This window comes from Geotrypetes seraphini, chromosome 2, assembly GCF_902459505.1.
Source record: "Geotrypetes seraphini chromosome 2, aGeoSer1.1, whole genome shotgun sequence".
Lineage (NCBI taxonomy): Eukaryota > Metazoa > Chordata > Amphibia > Gymnophiona > Dermophiidae > Geotrypetes > Geotrypetes seraphini.
Genome location: NC_047085.1, coordinates 268,553,039 through 268,569,109, shown reverse-complemented (window position 1 = coordinate 268,569,109; position 16,071 = coordinate 268,553,039). Strand labels below are relative to the sequence as shown.

General features: G+C 42.2%; 1 protein-coding gene across 2 annotated transcripts in view; it reads left to right on the top strand.

Moving 5' to 3' along the window:
* The first annotated feature begins 3,351 nt into the window (after positions 1 to 3,351).
* The window catches only part of LOC117355797 (zona pellucida-binding protein 2-like), a 148,333-nt gene continuing 135,613 nt past the window's right edge, over positions 3,352 to 16,071 (top strand). For both annotated transcript variants that reach the window (XM_033934843.1, XM_033934844.1), the window contains exon 1: positions 3,352 to 3,446. In XM_033934843.1, the coding sequence (XP_033790734.1) occupies positions 3,389 to 3,446 (58 nt within the window). In that variant the 5' untranslated portion in view covers positions 3,352 to 3,388. The remainder of the gene's footprint in view (positions 3,447 to 16,071) is intronic.

The following is a 16,071-nucleotide window of genomic DNA, read 5'->3' as shown; positions in this document are numbered from 1 at the left end:
TTTAGAGCATTTCAAGGGTCTGTATTTCAGGTGCCTATTGCAGCCCTAGGGAGAAGCCTAGGGCCACTTAAGCTCTCCTAAGGCTACTTGTGGATGAAACCATGCCCACACCAAGCCTTGGGCGAGCTAAAACATTTCTAGATGCCTACAGTGTAGGTTGCCTGCCTCAGGATTTTTTTAATTTTAGAAAACATGCATCCTGATTGGCTTCTAGACAGTGGTAGGACGCCTACCACCGCCTACAATCAGGAAGCCGTTTATAGAATTTGGCCCAAACTGCTAAAATAACTTTTACACCTTTCTGATTCTGATCTTAAACTGTAAAAGTCCACCTCGGTGCAATTCAAGCTTATCATCATTGTGTATAGAGGATAAGTTTGTCTCTGTACAGCCGTTAGTTGTTTGCTTTATGAGGGATTTGCTGCAATTTAACCTCCACCCCTATTAAGCCCCCTACAGCTTCATGGGATTTCCATGTCATTCTCACCCAGCTGATTAAAGCTCCTTTTGAGCTGTTGGACACCTGTGGTCTGAAGTATCTGACCTGGAAGGTGTTATTTTTGGTGGTGGTTACTTCAGCCCTGACTCTGGGCAAGTCACGTAATCCTCTATTTCCCCAGGTACAAAATAAGAACCGGTATATAATATGTAAACCACTTTGTAGCCACAGAAAGGCAAAGTATCAAGTCCCATCCCCTATCCCCTTTCCCTTAGGATCAATGAATTCCAGACCCTAGTAGCTGATCCACCTTGCATAATATGTCATTACAAAAGATTCTGCATAAACAACCTAAGTTCCATCTTTAGCAGTCAGTTGTTCTGCCAATATTTTCCCAAAACCTCATCCCCTTCCCAATGAAAGCACACAATAGACTGCAAGAGAATTTTGTCTTCTATCTGTAACGGACTAAAGACCATGGACAGTCCACACAGCTTTTTATTTCTTTTGACCCTAACAAAAAGGTGGCAGTCATCGGTAAACACACTTTATCCAGCTGGCTAGAAGACTGTATTTCCTTTACTTATTATGCCTGAGCTGGGATGACTTGGAAGTTCATGTTATGGCTCAAAAAATTAGATCACCTAAGATCATCCTTCGTAGAATTCTGCAAAGCAGTGATGTGGTCGCCCATCCACAAATTCACATCAGACTACTACCTAGATCAAGATTTCCAGTGCTGGTTGGTTAGTCAGTACTTCAGGATTTATTTGGAGTCTAAAATCCAGTTCAATAAATAAAAATAAATACAAAGTGAAACAAAATCAGTTATTAGTCCTCATTTGTTGTAAGCTATGTTGTCCTACCCCCCCCCCCACACACACACATACTTTTTATTAGTATTATTATTATTATTGCAGATATCCTGGTAGCTAGGGAATCCCATATATGAGGATATACTGTCCTGCTTGTCCTTGGAAAAAAAATGAACTTACTCAACCTGTAGCAGGTATTCTCTGAAGGCAGCAGGACATATCCGCCCACCTTCCCTAGGAGTTGTAGTCTATCAGCTATTTTATAAGGGTTTGGTCCCACGCAACAACAGTGGGCAGGAAAGTGCACCCACATAGTGCAGTGGACACTGCCTAAAGTTTTTGGAAAAAATTAAAACTGAGAAGTGTGTCCACATCACGCTCAATCGGATGATGTCACCCATATGTGAGGGATATGTGTTCTACTGTCCTCGGAGAATATCTGCAGCAGGTGATTAACTTTGCTTTCACGAAACTCCTTTGTTCTTGGTCTCAATTCTTGGTTTGTTAATGCTCTCTTTTATTTTTATTGCTTCTTATTCATGGAGACTGGTCCTCCTTTTATTGTATTTTCCCAGTGTTGTATTCAACTTTTGAAGTAAGCGAGTAGATTTCACATGTTGTTGAACTTCAAAAGTTGGTTCTTAAAAGGTTAAGAAAAATATTAGCATATTTGCATAATTTCTTTTAAAATGTATTTTTAAGTACATGTGTAATATGCTACAAATAAAAATATTTTCAAAGACTTTTTCTAAACATTTGAAAATGAAAAGTAAACCATAAGACATATGTTATGGTAAAATGCATAAATAAAATATATTTTAAAAAATAATAATGTGCTGTATTATAATTTGCCTAGTTAATGAATGGAAGCTTAGCTTTCTCTTAAACTTCACAGCCTGCTTCAAATAACTAACACTAGCACATAACCCAGACAGAGGAGATTTATAATAATAACAGTTTATATATCGCAGGACTGTTAAGTTCTATGCGGTTTACAATGATTAAAGAAAAAATGCTACAAATTGAGTAGAACTTACATAGTTGGAGATTGGCAACTAACAGTTTATGAGATCAGTTGTTGTGGGAGAGATTGTGCAGATCAGTTACCTAGGTACTTCAAGAACAGATATGTTTTTAGGTGTTTCCTAAATTCCCTATAGTTATTTGCATGCATAAGTAATCTTTCCAGGTCTTTGCCCCATAATGCTGCTTGATAAAAAGATGTTGATAGTGTCTTTTAAATTTACATTATTTCTTTAATAAGATATTAACTATTTTTTTGTAGCCCTCTAAGTACCTACAAATCCAAAATGTGGTCCTGCAAAGGGTTTGAGTTTGAAACCACTGATCTATAACAATGATAAGACAAATTTTTATTCTCTTTGAAAAAGATTTAAATTTTGAATTATATATTTGAAGATATAAAAAAGGATTGGATATTATGGAATCGTGGGCAACAACTTTAAAATTAAACAGGGACTAAAACATTTTTTAATTGTCTAATCAATATATTCAGTCTTACCATATCATAGTCTTAAGAGCGCCAATAATATCTATCAATTGGAAACCAGTTTAAAAGTATTAGTAGTAATTATTGATCAGTATTTAACATTCGAGCAACAAGTTAGGACATTATAGAAATTGACAAGAGCTAGGCATTTGTTTCTATGGAGATGCTCAGTCCAGTCATTGCTGTATAGATTGATTGTAAAGATACTGTGTTAAAAAAAAAACAACCTTTGAACCGCACAAAACACTGCGGCGCGCTTAATTTAGAGTATCAAATTATAAGAAAGGATGGTAGTCTAAGTTTTGAATGTAAATATGGTGATCTATACAAAATATAGTTTTCAGATATAAACTGCCTTGGTTTTATCTCATTACATTCAGAAACAATTGTAGTGTTTAAACTCAACCACTATTTCCCCAAAGAACTAATTATCAAAGCACACAACCTACGAAAGCCCCAGCCAGTGCTAGCACAAAGCTGCTCGGGGGCGGGGCGGTGAAGTTCTGGACCTATGCGCTCGACGGGGCGGAGTTTTGCAGCGCCCGGCCTGATAGTTCTTCTGGCTCGGCCAATCAGGCAGCGGCGAAACTGGGCTGAGTAACAGTGGTGGTTGCGCGCAATAACATGGCGCGGGTTACGGTGCTTTTGCTGGTCGTTGGTGCATTGTTATTGGGGGCGGCGGGTAAGTGGCATGGGGGGGGGGGATGGGCATTTATTGGATTAGGAAGGTAGCGATGTGTCCCAAGAACATAGTTCTGTGAGCCATAGTAATGCGTGAGCGGCGAGCATGTGGTAAAGCACTTGAAAAAAAATAATTGTCTCCCAGTAAAATGTGGTATTTCCTATCACGCAGAAAATCATTGGTGCCGTGTTGGTCCACTTGGAGAAATTTATAGCTCAGATACTTATAGAGTTAGTCTGTCCTCTTCATATCAGTGAAGAAACAATACAGCTGTCAGTTCAATGTTTTTAAACCGTAGCTTTGGCGTATTTTACATATATTTAGCACCGGATCAAGGGCCCCCCACCCAGTTTCAACATCTCAAGGCGTAGGCAGACACCCAATTTTAGCTGAGCCTGGATCCAAGGTGTGTGGGCCAAGGAACCCCACCCACTGTTCTCTGCATGGCATCTCTCCGCCTCCCCACATTTGCCCCAGGTGATCTGGCTGTCAACTCACACCCATCCCCTCATAGGCATTCTGGGCTCGCAACTCTCTTCCTCCATCTGTGTACCTTTGAAACACCAGCTACTGAGTATTCACTCTGATGTAGGCCCGCCTATGCAGAAATAGGAACTTGCATCAGAGAGAAGGCAATGAGCTAGTGCTGGATGCCAATGAAGTGGTGTTTAAAAGGTACAGAAAGTGAGGGATACTGGGAGTTTTCAGCTGGCAGAGCTTGGGGATTCCTGCCAACCATATCATAGGTGCTCAGCAACTGGGTGGGCTTGGACTCACTGGTTGGCAGCCATGTGCCAGAAGGTGGTGGTGGAAAGAAGGAAAGGTGAGTAGTGGAATCCCTCAGGGTTCGGTGCTGGGGGTGTTTGTGAGTAACATTGCTGAAGGGTTAGAAGGAAAGGTTTGCCTTTTTGCGGATGATACCAAGATTTGTAACAGAGTAGACACCGAGGAAGGAGTGGAAAACATGAATAAGGATCTACAAAAGTTAGAGGAACGATCTAATATCTGGCAACTAAAATTCAGTGCAAAGAAATACAGAGTAATGCATTTGGGATTAATAATTGGAAGGAGCCGTATATGCTAGAAGGTAAGAGGCTGATATGCACGGAGGGGGAGAGCACCTTGGGGTGATAGTGTCCGAAGATCTAAAGGCGAAAGAATGTAATGTAATGTAATGTAATTTATTTCTTATATACCGCTACATCCGTTAGGTTCTAAGCGGTTTACAGAAAATATACATTAAGATTAGAAATAGGAAAGGTACTTGAAAAATTCCCTTACTGTCCCGAAGGCTCACAATCTAACTAAAGTACCTGGAGGGTAATAGAGAAGTGAAAAGTAGAGTTAGAGGAAAAATAAAAATAAAATAAACATTTTAACAAGACAGCATTGATCTAAATACTTTGGGAGGTAGAAGAGAGGAGAGAAAGGAATAGAAGCAGAAATTTAAATGATAGAAATAGAACAAAACAAAGACAAAATGCAAAACAATAGATAAGATTAAAGATAAATCATAAGCTGGAAAGAAAAATAAAATAAAACTTTGTCTTCAATCCACGGTTTCAGCGTCAGTGATGAAGTGGAGCAAGTAAGTTTAGGAGGAGCGATGACGTTTCCAGAAAAAGGGCTTCTTCAGGGAAGAGACTTGGCCGACAGTCCCAGGATGTCTATGTCTCCTCCCCTGCGATGTTCTCCCATCCATGCATTCCCTCCCAGACACACTGCCCGTGCCCCAGCCGCCCAAAGGAGGCTGCCCCAGATGAGGCCCACGGTGAATGCAGGATTCTCTCCTCTGCGGGAAAGCCGCCCGGAGCCGACAGTCGATCTTCATAGCGGATTGCAGGGGGGGAAGAGTTCACACTCTTGGTAGGATCGGGTCTGTGTTCTCTCGGTGGTTGTGGCTGGTCTCGTTGCTGCTTAGGTGTAAAAGCAGTTGATCTCCACTGCTGCTGATATTTAAAAGCAGGCAGATTGATCTCTCCAATGGACTGCAGGGGGAGGAGTTCACAATCCTGGCAGGATCGGGTCTGTGGGCTCTTGGTGGTTGCGGTAGGTCTCGCTGCTGCTTGTATGTAAAAGCAGTTGTTTTTCTACTGCTGCTGATATTTAAAGCAGGTAGATTGATCTCTTAAACGGGATATAAGGGGAGGAGCTCTCGATAGTGGCGGCTGGTCTTGGTGCTGTTTAGGTGTAAAAGCAGTTGATCTCCCAATGCTGCTGATATTTAAAAGCAGGCAGATTGATCTCTCCAACGAATTGTATGGTGAAGAGCACACACGCCTGGTAGGATTGGGACAAAGGCTCTCGATAGTGGCGGCTGGTCTTGGTGCTGCTTAGGTGTAAAAGCAGTTGATCTCTTACTTCTGATGATATTTAAAAGCAGGCAGATTGATTTTTCCAACGGAATGCTGGGGGAAGAGCTTACTTGTCTGGCTGGATCAGGGCAAAGGGCTCTCGGTAATGGTGGCTGGTCCTGTTGCTGCTTAGGTGTAAAAAACAGTTGATCTTCCTAGTGGACTGCAGAGGGAGGTGGAGCTCACACTCTTGGTTGGATCGGGTCTGTGGGCTCTTGGTAGAACAGTGCGACAAGGTGGTGGCTGCTGCCAGAAAGATGCTGGGCTGTATAAAGAGAGGCGTAACCTGTAGAAGAACAAAGGTGTTGATGCCCCTGTACAGGTTGTTGGTGAGGCCCCACTTGGAGTATTGTGTTCAGTTTTGGAGTTTTGGCGAAGGACACAAAAAGGCTTGAAGCGGTCCAGAGGAGGGCAATGAAAATGATAGGAGGTTTGCGCCGAAAGACATATGAGGAGAGACTGGAAGCACTGAATATGTATACCTTAAGGGAAAGAAGGGACAGGGGAGATATGATTTAGATGTTCAAATACTTGAAAGGTATTAACGTAGAACAAAATCTTTTCCAGAGAAAGAAAAATGGTAAAATCAGGACATAATTTGAGGTTGAGGGGTGGTAGAGCAATGTAAGGAAATTCTTCTTTACGGAGAGGTGTGGTGGATGCCTGGAATGGGCTCCCGAGAGAAGTGGTGGAGATGAAAACGATGACAGAGTTCAAAAAAGCGTGGGATGAACACTGTAGCGGAGCCGGTACCTGTAGCTTCAGAATTCCCCGGACTCTGCTCACTTCAACTCCACCTTCGCGTGCTTCCTTCAAGTAGGAAGTCCTGCTGGAACAGCTTTGACAATACTGGAACCCTAATTGTCACAAAAGAAACTCAAATCCTAGTTCAAAAATAAAGCACTTTATTGTGGCATGGGGGTGTCTATGTACAGCTAGTCCTGACTCCACCGTTAATAAGGAAAGTCCAGCCACTAAACAAAGTTCAATAGAGCTCAAGAAAAAAAGAGCTCCATTATCGCCTTAACTCAGGTAAGTAAAGAAAATATTACATAGTCCAAAAGTCATTGTTGTTAGCTGGTCACAATAACGTTCGCACAAAAATGCTGCTGCCATAAAACTCCAATAGGCTGGCAACCATAAAGCTAGCACTCTTACTAGTGCTATATCCAAGCCTTGTAGTTCTGCTGGCTTGTTCCCAATCAGCTCAGCTAAGCTGATGTGGGGGGAGGGGAGTAAGTGAATCCACCTTTTAAACTTTTCTGCAAAACAGAATGCCACAAATGGCTCCACTAACCCACCCAAATGGTAAGTGGATTCTCCCCAAAGTTACTTACTTCCCTCAGGTACCTTAACCCAGCCAAAACATAGCTCATAAACTTCAGGTATTCAGTCACTTAAAGTTTGGAACAAAACAAATGTTTTTTTTTTCTTCTCTCTATTCCAAATGAACATAGCAGTACTAGCCTCTTTCTTTTCCCAAGGCAGTTTACCTTGAACAGCATCCCATTAGCTTATCACTGCTATCTTATAGTTCATACAGAACTGCCACTTAACTCAAGTCCATGCAGGAATCTTCAGGCAATCCTTCTGTCTGTGTCCAGTCCATGGGTTCAGGTACTGTCTGCTGGCTGGTCCCAAGGTCAGTATCAGCTTCAGTCATTTCTATATCTTGGGACTCCAGTGCTCCCTCAGGAGGATCTTCTCCTCCAGCTGGCCCAGGAAAGACTGACTTTCTCCTTCTGAGGGCAGCCTCTAAATTGCACAACTTTCCACGCCCTGTTCTCAGAGGGGGAGGAGTTATCTGTCCTGCCTGCTTAGGTTTGCCTGCATTCTTGCTTATCACCTTCAGCTGGGGACTAGCAGAGGGAGAGGTATGTCTCAGAGGCTGTTCCAGGCTGTTCCTCTTATCAACCTCCACTCCTTGCAACTGGATTTTTCCAGACTTAAAGGGGCAGTCAGTAATTTCCTTCTTACTGCTCACTACCCTACCTCTTCCATTAGTGTTTTGTATTTTAGGGGTGACCTTAGCCCTAGCACGGCTAGGCACGAGTCTAGCTTTAGGGCTAGGGTCGTGACAACACACAAGATCTAGAATCAGAAAATAATAGTAAATATTGAAGAACTAAGGCCAGTACTGTGCAGACTTGCATGGTCTGTGTCTGTAAATGGCCATTTCGGGGAGGATGGGCTGGGGAGGGCTTCAATGGCTGGGAGGATGTAGATGGACTGGAATGAGCTTTGACGGATACTTCAGTAGTTGGAACCTAAGAACATTACCAGGCAGAGCTTTGGATTCTTGCCCAGAAATAGATAAGAAGAAGAAACAACCAACAAACTTTTAGATTGAATGAGGTTGGGCAGACTAGATGGACCATACGGGTCTTTATCTGCTGTCATCTACTATGTTAGTATGTTAAGTTCTGTTCCCCACACCCTCCTTGAAGGCTCCCTTCCTCTGCCTTCTCTACCATATACAGGATGCCTTATTTTTTCCCCCAGACTAAGACATTAGTTGACATTGGTGATGCGGGGCCTTGAAACACATACTCGTGTCTTTTTGTCAGAGGGAGGGACACAGCAGAGCTTGGATTCAGGCCTGTCTTTAAAGGCCCCATGCCAAAACTGCTTGCTTGTAGTTTTTGCCCAGGACTTTAGAGATATAGGGCAACAGTGACAGGAACATGGGGAGAGATGCTGGGGATAGGGAAGAAGAGAGATTCTTCTGCTGTTCCCTAAATACTCCTGGCCTGTATGTAGATACCTACTCTACCTAGTGGTTGGGCTGGCCCTGTCACCAGTATCTGGAAAACTGGCACGTTACATATAGGTAGCAGTGAAATTCAACTTTTATTCTTATCTATGGAGTTAGGTGGTCTAAATTAGGCAACTGGTTTGTTGGCCTTTATTTCCTGTTATACTATGGAAGTTAAAAAAACAAAACCCTGTGGGGCTCATGGGTTTTTCCCACCCTGAAATAAGTGCTCACCAGATAACATAAGAACAGCCATACTGAGTCAGACCAATGGTCCATCTAGCCCACAATCCTGCTACCACAGTGGCCAATCCAGGTCATACATTCATGGCAAAACTCCAAATAGTAGCAACATTTCATGCTACCTATTCCAGGGCATGCAATGGCTTCCCCTATTTTTTGTCTCAATAGCAGACTTTGGACTTTTCCTCTTGGAACTTGTCCTAACCTTCTTTAAAACCAGCTATGTTAACCACTGTACCACATCCTCTGGCAATGCGTTCCAGAGCTTAACTATTCTGAGTGAAAAAATATTTCCTCCTTTTGGTTTTAAAGGTATTTCCATGTAAATTCATCAAGAGTCCCCCTAGTCTTTGTAATTTTTGGTAGAGTAAAAAATCGATTCACGTACCCATTCAACGCAACTCAGGATTTTGTACACTTCAATCATATCTCTCTTCAGTCGTCATCTTGTCAAGCCCTAACCTCTTTATTCTTTCCTCATACGAGAAGAGTTCCATTCCTTTCATCTTTGTCACTCTCCTTTGAACCTTTTCTAATTCTGATATATATTTTTTTGAGATACTGCAACCAGAACTGAATGCAGTACTCAAGATGAAGACACATCATGGAGTGATACAGAGGCATTAAAAATTTATTTAAGAGCATAAGAATTGCCTCTGCTTGGTCAGACCAGTGGTCCATCGTGCCTAGCAGTCCGCTCCCGCGGCAGCCCCTAGGTCAAAGACCAGCCCTCCCTGCGTACATTCCGGTTCAGCAGGAACTTGTCTAACTTTGTCTTGAATCTCTGGAGGGTGTTTTCCCCTATAACAGTCTCCGAAAGAGCGTTCCAGTTTTCTACCACTCGATGGGTGAAGAAGAACTTCCTTACGTTTGTACGGAATCTATCCCCTTTTCACTTTAGAGAGTGCCCTCTCGTTCTCCTTACCTGCTTTTTTGGGCTGCTTCTTCACATTGGGTGGAAAATTTCAACGTATTGTCTACTATGACACCTAGATTCTTTTCTTGGGCGCTAACCGCTAAGGTGGACCATAGCATCTGATAACTATGGTTTGGGTTATCCTTCCCAATGTGCATCACTTTGCGTTTGTCCATATTAAATTTCATCTGCTATTTCATCTTCCAATTTCCTAAGGCCTGTCTGCAATTTTTTCAGTCTGCATGCGTTTTAACAAATTTGAACTGTTTAGTGTCATCTGCAAATCTAATCATATCACTTGTCATTCCAATTTCTAGATCATTTATAAATATGTTAAATAGCACCCATATTTGACGTCATCCTCTGGGTGAGGGCCCACTTAATAATAATAATAACAGTTTATATACCACAGGATCGTGAAGTTCTATGCGGTTTACAATGATTAAAAGGTATTACAGATCAAGTGGAATAAACAAAGTTCAGAGTTAGAGAATAACAGTTTTAAAGATCATTTGTTGAGGACTAAGATTGTATAGGTCAGTTACCTAAGTACATCAGGAACAGATGTGTTTTTAGGCGTTTCCTGAATTCCCTATAAGTAGTAGGCACGAGCAGTTGTTCCAGGTCTTTACCCCATAAGACTGCTTCAAGAAGCGCTTATCTCCCATTGGAGTCCGCAGAGGGATCCGCTATGTCTACGGCTCCCTTGGAGACTCGTCACAGTCTAGCCTGGAGATTGAATCCTTGCTCTTTTTTCAGAGGTTCCCCTCTGGATCTTCACATGGGTGATCTTGAAGATGGATGCCAGCCTTTCTAGTTGAGGGGTGCTTTGTGCAGACCGTCTGGTTCAGGAATGTTGGTCTCCTGAGAGAAAGTGGCTGATCAATTGCTTGAAACTTCAAGCGATCTGGCTGGCTCTCCTGCACTTCAAGACAGCTCTCCAGAACAAGATAGTTCAAGTCTTCTCAGACAGTCTCACAGCAGTGGCCTATGTTAATTGTCAAGGGGGCACCAGAAGTGCTCCTCTACAGCATAAGGCTCAAATGCTTTTTCATTGGGTGAAGAACCAACTTTAGTTCTGTCTGCAGTGCACGTAACAGGAGTTGATAACATACAAGCGGATTATCTCAGCCACCAAACTCTGGATCCATAGAAATGGTCACTGTCCCAGAGAGCCTTTGCATGCACAGTATAGTGCAGAGATGGGGACATCCAATGTTCGACTTGATGGCATCAGTGTCCAACAAGAAGGCGACTTGGTTCTTCAGCCGCCGTCATGAACCAGGAAACAAAGAATTGGACACCATGGTTCAGCCATAGCTACAAGAAGGTCTTTTTTATGCCTTTCCTCTGTGGTCCATGATAGGGCAACTTCTGCAAAGGATCAAGGCACACCTGGGTTGGGTGATTCTCTTGGTCCCTGATTGGCCGAGGCGCCTATGGTATGCAGACCTGGTTCGGCTGCAGATAGGTCAGGGTCTCAGAATTGCCTGCCACCCACACCTCCTCACACAGGGCCCAGTAGCCCTGCAGGATCTGGACCACTTTGGTCTTACGGCATTGCTCTTGAGTGTCAGAGGCTACTCGGCTGGGATGGTTGCTATCATCTTGCACAGCAAAAACAAGTCAACCATTGCAGCGTATGCCAAGGCCTGGCAGTGTTTTCAGACCTGGTGCGCTTGAAAGATCAAAGACCCGAGCTCAGTGTCAATCTCGGTGTTACTGCTTTACTCTAAGAAGGCCTGGAAAAAGGCCTTGCAGGTTGCTCTCTAAGAGTTCAGATAGCCGGGCTTTCCTGCTTCGGTCTTAAGCCCCAGGGGGGCTCTCTTGCAACTCATTCAGATGTGGTCAGGTTCCTGAAGGGGGCATTATAGCTCCATCCTCCAGAGTCAGATTGTTTTATATAATATCCCAGAGTCATTTGCTGACAGTCTGGTTAGGCCATCAGAAATTCTTTTTTTTTTTAAACTCGTTTATTCATTTTTCCATCAATCAACAAGTTTACAATTTTATACAATATATTATACACAATCACTTGTACATTCTTACTCATATATCTTATCAAGTTGTAAAATATCCCACCCCATTCCCTCCCACTTATATATTTCAATCATTATCATATTCTAACTCTTTCATTATATATTCAATCAATCTTGTAAAGGTGCCAAATCATTTGAATATTCCATTAATGGCCCCCATATCTTTTTAAAATTCTTATAATTCCCATTCTGTAATGCAATAGCTTTTTCAATTCTATATATATATAACACACTGTATTTCACCAAAACGTAAAATTCAGACTTGTATAATCTTTCCAGTTCCTAGATATGTGCTGGATGGCAACTCCTGTTAATATTAATAATAATTTATTATTAGATCCTGAAATTTGACTTTTATATCTCATTGAAGTGCCAAATAAAATTGTATCATAGGACAGGGCTACATGATTTTCTAATAGCAAATTAATTTGGGGCCAGATTGACTTCCAGAATACATTTATACAAGGACAGAAAAAAATTAAATGATCTAACATCCCTGCTTCTTGCTTACAATGCCAACATCTATTAGATCTAGAATTATCTACTTTCTGTAAACGAACTGGGGTCCAAAACACTCTATGCAACAAAAACAACCATGTTTGTCTCATAGATGCCGACATTGTTGATTTTATTCTCCAAGACCAAATTCGTGGCCATTGAGATTCCGAAATTTGGTGTTTTATCTCAATGCTCCAAATATCCCTCAACCCAGTTTTCTTTTTTTTTATTCAAATATTCACTTAATAATTTATACCACTGTGCGGCTTGGTGACCCAAGAAATCCGCATGAAAGCAAAGGAATTCTAAACTATATTGATTATGAAGAGTCTTCCATTCAGGGAACCCCCTCCTGAATAGCCTGCTTCAATTGCAACCATTTAAAACTGATTTTTATTCAGACCAAATTTGTGTTGCAATTGTGAAAAACTAAGCAGCGATCCATTTAATATAACATCATTCAAGGTACGAATACCCCCAATAATCCATTGCTTCCAAACGATTTGCGCTCTGCCAATTTTGATCTTGGAGTTTACCCAAATGGATTGATGTAAAGATTTAGCAATTGGAATAGGTGACACAGCCATCAGAAATTCTGACAATAATGTAAGGCTGAAATTTACCACACTTTTTTTTTAAATGAAGCCAAGTCTGCGGTACCATTCCATATGGCATTCATTCCTGCAACTATCTTGTAAACAACCAGTTTGCCATTCTATGATGCCTTTCTCTTACCTCCAATATTACATGTTCTTCTATATCAGCAGATCCCCTGGTCCTGTACAGTCTGTCTCCATGGCTATGGAGATAAGTAATTCCCATAATGAGTCCTGCCCTCGTGTCTTGGGTTGGGCAGTCACTACTGGGCAGGGAAACTAAATATGCCCCGTTTACCAATATTAGAAAGAATGAACAATGCATAAGGTATGTAGGAAGTTTTCTCAGGAAGTTTAGGCCTAAAGGTACCAGGATGCCATGAGTGGAGGTATGAGGGTGTGGGAAGAGACCATATACTATGTCCCTGGTGTGCAGTGCCAGTGCCAGTAGACAGTTAAATTAATTAAATGCCAGAGATAGATACTGGAAAATCATGTGTTAAATATCTTAAAATGGTATCTGGTAGTATACACATTGTAAGACATGCATATGTTTCATTTTGCAGAATAGGAAAATCATAACAATACAAAGCACAACTTATACAATAATTAAGATAATTACAGGGTGAATACAACATTAAAGACACAATCAGCAATAGGCTGAAGTAAAGGCTGCTTTGTTTACCTCATTGGAATAACTACAAGACGGCATTGTATCTTCCAAAACAGACAATATTCGTTTATTGTTAGTATAAAAACTTACAGTATTACAGCAGCAGAGACATATCAGAAAAATGTATTGTCAGTTCAGAATATGCAATGGAGAGAAGAACTTGCACCCATATGCTTAGCAGGGAGCTAGCAGATCCCTGTAGCATAAGTAAGTGAATCTCTCTGGCTCTACCTAAAATACACGTGATTTTTATACAGAGCAATTCTTCCTTTGTTCCAAAAAAGTCCATCCCCGAATTCTGGTTATGTAATTCCCTATTGATACATAAAATAATGTATAGCTAACTCCTCCTCTCAGTCCACGCCTCTCTCACCTCCACCCCCCCTCCCCAGTAGGGGGGGGGGCCTTGCAGAAACAGAGAACTCTTGGTGAACTTTCTTTCTCCCAGCGCTAAGATCTTTATCACTTTGTAGATGCTAATTAGTGGTTTTACAATTCTGTGCATCTTCGGGATGGTGTCCTTGTATGCTGAAAGTTGGCAAAGGTGACCTTTCAACAATCCAGCTGCTTGGTTCCTATAACTTGGTTCAGAGACAGGGAGCAAATGTTTTGGTACCAAGTTCTCTCATCTCGCTACACCCACATCGTCCTGCAGGGATCCTTGCTCATTATAAAAGTTTTATGGCTTTCCAGGGTGCCTGGCATATGAAGTCATACAGCACTGATAACAGTTCAGCAGAACCTTGGAGAAATATCCTCCCAGCAGGGAATGGAGACAAAAACGTTAGCATTGCAAAGGCTGCAGGTGTTTACAGACAGCAAGGTACAGGCTGGGCCTGGCTATGGGAAAATATAGGTCTGTAGTGTCCAGCATACACAAGTGAAAATATAGGTCTGTAGTGTCTAGCATACACAAGTGAGGCCAGTATGTCCAGTTGAATCATCTGTATGTCCAGGTTATCCATGTCAAGGTGAATACCCAAAGAAAAGCCCCCCATGACATGAGTATCTCATAGCAAATTTTCAACAGTTTGTGCGAACTGTCTGTTTTCAAAAGCAGTGGTATAATTCACTTCTTTGGAGGTTGTCTTAAGTTGTTCAATATAAGCATGGAGTCTTGTAAAGTTCAGCAGCTTGTGAAATGTCTTCTCATTCCCTATGCCAAGAGGGAGTGGATGCACAGCATATGAAATAGTTTGGAATGTCCCTAGAATCATTGCTTACGAGAGGTGTGGAATAGATTGTCCCATTAATGGTGATGGAGGTCAGTGGTGTATGGCTACATCATGTATTCCGTAAATAGCTTGAACTGTATAGCAAAGTGTTCTTAGGCAAGCAGATGTGTACCTGGGGGTCTAGAGAAAAGGAAACATTTTGTGGAAAGAACAAATGAAAGCAAAAGTGTCCAGCTTTGAGGTAGTACAAAATTTTGAGGCAGAAAGGGAACTTGGCAGTAAGTGAACAGGAGGATGAACTAATCCAGCAGGAGCTGTCAGTAAGGTGTTCTTTAGATAAAATAAACAGTGAAAGAGGGATGGAGAGAGAGATATACACACCATGTTGTCTGTACTGAGTGTGGCAACATTTATGCATTTAAAGTGGTATATGTTTGACATAAGAGACACAATATTCATGTACTTAATAGGAAATTCACACCTTTTTTGATGCACACAAGTATTATGTCACTCAGGAGAGACCTTTACTTCATACTGATTGTACTACAAAATAATTTGTCAGAAATGTTTGCTGTACTGATCATATCTAATGAGCACCATTCAATAAATACGGTATAAAGCCCTTTTCTTAATAATATAACCCCTAACTGAGCTATAAGGCTATGTGAACTGTGGCTTAAATCATTATGAGCATGGTTTTTCTACAGAACTTACCGTATTTTTCGCTCCATAAGATGCACTTTTTACACCCCCAAAAAGGGGGTGGAAATAAGGGTGCGTCTTATGGAGCGAATACCCAACCATAACTCCCCCCTCCCATTACCTAATTTAGCTCCTCTGGCAGTCCTGCCCTTCCCTCTGGCTCACTCTCGAAGCTGCTGCAGCGTCACAAAAGGCAGGCGTGAGTTTTTCACATGCCTGCCTTGTCCCACACCACTGCGTGAATGGCTCTCCCCGCTATTGGCGCTCCCCTGGAGAAAAGACGGCAGCAACTCATGCAAGTTGCCTCCAACTGGCAGGGAGCTAGCTACCCGACCCCCGCTGCCACAACTTCTCCTCTGCAGCATCCTGCCAGCTGGAAAATGGAGCTTTGCCCCCCTCTGTGGGGTTGGCGCTTTCTGATACCCAAGCGCTGTCAATCTGAGAATTTCTCCCATTAATTGGCAGAGAGCCAGCCAAAGTGTCAAGCGACCAATAGGTTGTATGTATATGGTAGCACGCCGGACAGGTTTGCATCAAATCGCTGCGTCAGGGGTGTTCATATCATTGCTTCACATCCAGATATTCCAGACCCACCATACTCCTCAAACATCCTCACCACTTCATCGATCAAAACTGGCGCATGGAGTTTGCTGGGGACGGAGGGAGTGCAGCTC